A 5,871-nucleotide genomic window follows, 5' to 3' on the forward strand; every position below is an offset into this window, starting at 1 on the left:
GCTGTATCCATGAAGTTAATTGCTGTTTTGTCACTTGTGTGGCATTTTAATGGTTAAAACTGGCCACTGCCACTGCCAAGTGCAGTTGATCTGCCTGGCTCTTTCCCAGCATTCACCTATAATACAGAATGGCAGGGGAAGCAGAGAGGGCTGGGTGCCTTACAAATGCCTGCTCCTCCTCCTTGGTCAACCTGCACTGGAGGGAGGGAAGGCCGGTGGATCTGGAAGCCAGCGCTCTGTGGGAGGGGGAGAAGGAAAGCCTGGGATGGTTCCTTCTGAGCACCCAGCCTTGCAAGGGAACAGGTATGTGCCACTGGCCCATCGCACGTTCATCTGCCATCTCTCAGCCACTTGCAGCGTGAGGATGGGGAGGGCCCAGCAAGACAAAAGGAGACATTATTCAGAATGGAGCCTCTCTGCATTGAGGATGAATGGAGTATTGAAAGCACAGCATTATGGACTAGATTATTTTTCATCCCTTCATAACTGAGCTATTTGTCTGCTGGCAGGTTTCCCCCAGAGCTTGGTCAGCAGGAGACGAACAGCAAGTGCGGGACAAATCAGCAGGTCTCAATGGTGGCACATCCCATAGGTTACAAACATGCACTTAATTGCTTATGCTGCCATCAGAGCAGCTAGGATCAGGCCCATGCACTGTTCGTAGCAAGATCTGGCCTGGGCCCTTCAAATGAAAGGGGTGAGGAGGTGGAAGGTCTACTATTAAAGGCTGCAGGACTCAATCCCATGCCTGGGAATGGTCATCACACCTGCTGGGGTCACTGGGCCTTTGGCCAGGCCTGGTTCTCAGGTGGCTGCTTTGGAGCTGTGTAGCCAACAGCTGTTGGCTATGGATGCCCCATGGACTCCAGTACAGTGTCTGAGGCCACATTTAACCTACTGTAACCCACTGTAACTCTTATAAGATTTGCCTGGACATACAGGAAAATAGGGCTGGACTTGGGGCTTCAGAATCTAAAAAGCCCAAGCGCCTACTGCCTGAGCTAAGAAGTCACCTTAGATCCAGAAGCAGACTCCAGTGCTTGTGGGGGACAAGGCACCATACTGAACTAGCATAGGTTACACATGCTCTTAGGACAGAAGAGACAACAGTCATCTTGGTGGCTAGTGCAGGGAGTTGCCAGTGGGTCATTCCCTGTAGTATGGTGCAGAAGAGGTGGGTTTGCAAATGAAATCATGATGACAGGGAAGGTGAACAGGCGCTTCCTTCTGCCAGCCACAATAGCTGCCTAGTTCTGCCTCAGGCAAAAGAGACGAGAAGCAGTAGGATTGAGGGGAGCCCAGGCCTGGTACAGTGGGTATAGGATGAGCTGAGTCTCAGAACTGGACAGGGACATAGTGAACAGCCTGGAGGCCCAGCCAGTGGAGGGTGTTGGATGGCACAGAGCCCCTGATGTGCTCGGTGCTGGGCATGCACAGGACCCAGTGTCAGAAGAGATCAGCTGTGTAAACAATGTCACCAGCTTGTCATCTTCCGTGTGCTGGGGAGTCACAAAGGGCAGGGCTCCTTTACAAGGCCCACTTCTTGTCTTAGCCAGTATAAATCAACTGAGCCCAGTATAATTCAACTTCAGTAGAGCTCATCCAGAGTAACTGTGAGCAGAGCCTGGCCCCCTGCCCATTACAGGGCTTTAGCAGAGCTGTAGCAAGCTGGCGTTGCTTGCAAGCTAGCAGGTGCCCTCCTTGACAGTAATTTATGAGGAGAGAGCAGCACACAGGGGAAATAGCATCTTATTATCTTTAATATCTCCCTCATTTTCTCTCTGACATTTTTCTTCTTCCCTCTTGATCCTGTCCCACTTGGATCTGCTTTGGCTTCTGTCCACTGGTGCATGACTGTCATATCAGTTCCATGCTCCTATCTGCTCCTGTCTTCTTCTGCATTGCTGAGGTGAGTTTATTCACAAGAGAAGGAAACATGTCTGGTGGCTGGAGCCTACTTTGACTAGATCTTAAGGGAGAGTGGCTAGAGCAGGACAGGTTGGGGAGCCAGGACTCGAGCAGGAAAGGTTGGGGAGCCAGGATTCCTGGGTTCTCTTAGATCTTCAAGGAGAGGGGAACAAAGTCTCTGGTGAAGTGGATGAGGACACTTTGGATGCATTAGCTAATTACAGGGTGACTAAGGACATAAGCTAACTTCCTCCGGGTTGTGTGTGGGAGGGCTTCAGTGCAACATACACCATCCACTCACCTACTCTGCATATGCTTGCTCTACCAAATGAGGCAACATAGAGGCACCTTAGAGTAGTGCTGAACATAAGCCCTGCACTGTTCTTGGACTCCTTGTCTTGGGATGCTTATTGACTCAGGGCCAATCAAAGGTACCATTACTGTCCCCTTTTGGGGATCAGGCACATATGGAGCAGCATGAGCAGATGGAGTGACTCCTGGTGGTCCTCCCAGGCACGAGGGAAGCAGAGTGGATGTGCCTTAAGGGCCAACAGCACAATTCAGCTGTGAAACAGGATGGGTAGGAAGGAGGGGAAGAGCCCAGTTTGCGTAGCTCAGCACCAAGACAGCTGAGAGGGGTCAGGGACACATCAGGGAGTAAAAACCGGGAGCTACAAAGGTTTTAAACCCTTAGAAGAATGGAGCCCTGGAACAGCCTCCCCGGAGGAGCAGTGGATTCAAACCATCTTACTGGTCAGTGTTCAGCTGCTATATGTTTGCAGGCTCTTGGGCCCCATGATAGCAGGAGTTGGGCTCAGTGGCCAAGGAGGCCCCTTCAGTCCTGTGCTTATTTGGCATAGGGGTCTGGGCCCTTGTGCTCTACTCTTGACTCTGCTTTGACTTTAAACAAGTCATTTAAGTTCTTCATGCCTTAGCTTCCCTGCAGCATCAAATATACATTAGCAGGACTTGTATGCCAGAGCCAGGAAACACCTGAGCAACGTGCTCCTTAGAAAGGTTGTGTTGTTATCATGGGTGTGCAGAGCTGTGCCAGAAGGCCTTGCAGATGGGCACTAATCTGCAATGTTTGTCACATAGACTGAGAGCTCTGGGGAGCAGTGGATTCTGCAGCTGTGCAGAGGGGTTAACTGGGCAACCCTTGAGGTCCCTTCTTGCCCCGTGATTCTATGGGGAAAGAGAACATGAACATTGCTCTGCTCTGTACAGTGCCCAGCACAATGGGGGCCTCGTCCGTGCATGGGGCTCCAAGGCTTTGCCATCGCAGTTGCTAATGTTTGTACTGAATGTTCCAGGTGTGGCCTCTCATCTTCTTGAGAGACAGTCGGACGATTGCCTGTGGGACGAGGGAGAAGCAGAAATGAGAATTGGTCCCTGCCCAGTTCACAAGCACAGAGTGTGGAGACCAGGCCTTTGGGTACTGACCACTTTCCTGATCTCTGCAGCACTGCTCCTCCTCCTCGGCCCCCGTGGTGAGCCATTTCATGGTATGGGGCTGGGAGGCAAGGTAGGAAGAGAGCTTTGTCCACCAATAAGAAGTTGATCCTATGGCTGGAGGATTGGGTGGGAAATGCAATTCCCTCCATCAGCATCAGGAGCCTCCCACCAGCTGCTCTGGGTCTGAGAGGTGCAAGCTGAGGGAGTTGGTGGGAGTGCTGTGATCCCACTTAAGTGAAGGAAAGTGCTTAGTACACCTTCCTGGAAGACGAATAAATGTGTATGGGAGGCTAAGTCAAGCTTCTGGACTCAGCCACCCCAGAATGGAACTGGGGCACAGCGTGGCCTTGTGGAGAGAGCCCTGAGCAGGGACATGGAAACTCTGGCTCTTACATTGGCTTGCTGGGCAAACTTCAGTCAGTCACTTTCTCTCTTCAGGCCTCAGTTTCCCAACTGGTAAAATGGGGATAATGATACTGAGCTGTGTGGTAAGGGGCTGTGAGATCTACTGATGGAAAAGGATCCTGAGAGAGACAGATCCAGACTGGCTGACTGAGGGAAAGCATGAGCTATCTAATCCTCCCAGAAGTGATTGAGGGAGGCAAAGAATGGGGTGGGGGAACAAGTAGGCAGTATGCAAGCAGGTAAAAGAGTACAAAGAAGACTTCCAAGATGCCAAAAGTAGCTGGATCCTCAATTTCCCAGTAATGGGAATGAGAACTGTGCATCTCAGTCCCCTAGTTGCATCCTAGTCAAGGTGGGTGGTAGAAAGCAAAGGGCTCTTCTATTAGCATTTGCACAGCTTGTTCAGATTTACAGCAAGAGGGGACAGCTCAGCTTGAGCCACAGGTGTAGGTATGAAATGTGCCAGTTTCCCTCCACCAAGGTGTATGGAGGCTATCACTGGCTTTTGCTCATCCATTGTTTAGCACCCTGCATGGGTGTAGATCTCAGTGAAAAAAGTGTCCTTGGGCAGAAGGCAGCATTAGATCCATGCGCCTTGAAAGGGTTTAAACAGGACTCCAGTGGTGCTTAGACTCTTTGAGGAACCAGGACTGAATTTCAGCAGGGATTAAGGCAGGTTGGCTTGGATTTGTTTAGAGATGGGCAGAAAACAGTATCCAGACATTCCCAAACTCTGTAAGAAGGAGATCAAAATCCAAGTCTGAAATGTGCCACCCTGAGCCTATTTCCAGTCTAGGTGCCCAGGTACTTCAGTGATAAGCACAAACTAAAAACAAAGGTTTACTTACCCAGGTAGTTTGCTCCAGCATAAGCTATGGTGTGAATTTCAATATAGTTATACCATGATAATTTCCTTGTGGGGGCTGGGGGGTGGTACATTAATTAAAGCAGCTTCAAGAGATGCCCTAATTAAAGCTCTGCAGTGTCTTGTGTATCAGCATCCCTGCATTTCAAAATGGTAGTGGAGGTGCTTGAATTAAAGCTTGTTCAACAAGCTTTAGTTCAAGCATCCCTGCCACCATTTTGAAGTATGGGGACACTGATACATGAGACATGGAAGGCTGCTGGAGCACAGTAATTACCACACTCCAACAAACTCAGTTAACCAAGTCTGCTCCACTGCACTGTAATTCCAGTGCATCAGAGCAGCCTCTGCACTTGTGTACAGGCACCCTCTTATACCAAAGTGTGTGCTTTTTCAATCTAGTTTGTGTCGCTTTGGAAGAGGTTAAGCTAAACCAGAAAAGGCCCCCCTTATTCTGGAATAGAAATATGATACCCATATAATTCTGTGTTGATTTTATCAGTGTAATTCTATTGATATTGATATAATTGTGTTGATTATTATAGGTAAACTTTCCCATGCAGACATCAGGGATTTTCATAGAGAGTTAGGCCTGCAACTGCTTCTGCCCGTCACTGGGATTTGGGGCACATAAACTGTCTTAAACTCTTTGCAAAAATCTTACTAAACAGGTGAATTTGATGTCTGTACTTAACTCAGAAATAGTTCCAATTGAAAGCTTCTCAGCCAGAGCGGCTGAGGTTGGGGTCTGTAATAAAACTCCAGCAGGGCCTCGACACTCACAAGGCTGACTTTGTTCTGCTTAACTATTGACAGGGATTGATGCGGTCCCTGCCAGCCTCCATGGAGATGCTTTATTCATGAGCACTCTGGCACCTTGCTCTGATATGCAGCAAATAGGTGCATGCTGGCACCTCTCAGCTGAGAACAGCTTGCCTTGATGCAAACAGTTCATTTCTCACAGATGGATTTGGGTGTGGTTTATACTACAATCGGCAGTTTGCTTTCTCACAAGCCTCCCTCTCTCCTGGTACATTGCTCCTGGGACACATTTCCGGGGGATCATTGGGGACAGGAACTGTCATACATTTTGTCCTTTTGTGTTTTGCTTATTTCTCTTCGTGAATGGGCCTCGGCTGAGTTGCTAATGAAGAATTATTTGTCCTCCAGGTTGGTGGTTTAAATTTTAAGAGTGTCCAGAAAAGAATCTGATTTAAATAGGTTCCTCCTCCTCCTCC

General features: G+C 49.1%; 1 protein-coding gene across 1 annotated transcript in view; it reads left to right on the plus strand.

Moving 5' to 3' along the window:
* Positions 1–3,636: 3,636 nt before the first annotated feature.
* Positions 3,637–5,871, plus strand: part of SSC4D (scavenger receptor cysteine rich family member with 4 domains) — a 30,012-nt gene continuing 27,777 nt past the window's right edge. Inside the window, exon 1 of the mRNA XM_025214981.1 lies at positions 3,637–3,779. Coding sequence (XP_025070766.1) covers positions 3,737–3,779 — 43 coding nt within the window. The 5' untranslated portion in view covers positions 3,637–3,736. The remainder of the gene's footprint in view (positions 3,780–5,871) is intronic.

This window comes from Alligator sinensis, unplaced genomic scaffold (genome assembly GCF_000455745.1).
Source record: "Alligator sinensis unplaced genomic scaffold, ASM45574v1 scaffold1420_1, whole genome shotgun sequence".
Taxonomy (NCBI): domain Eukaryota; kingdom Metazoa; phylum Chordata; order Crocodylia; family Alligatoridae; genus Alligator; species Alligator sinensis.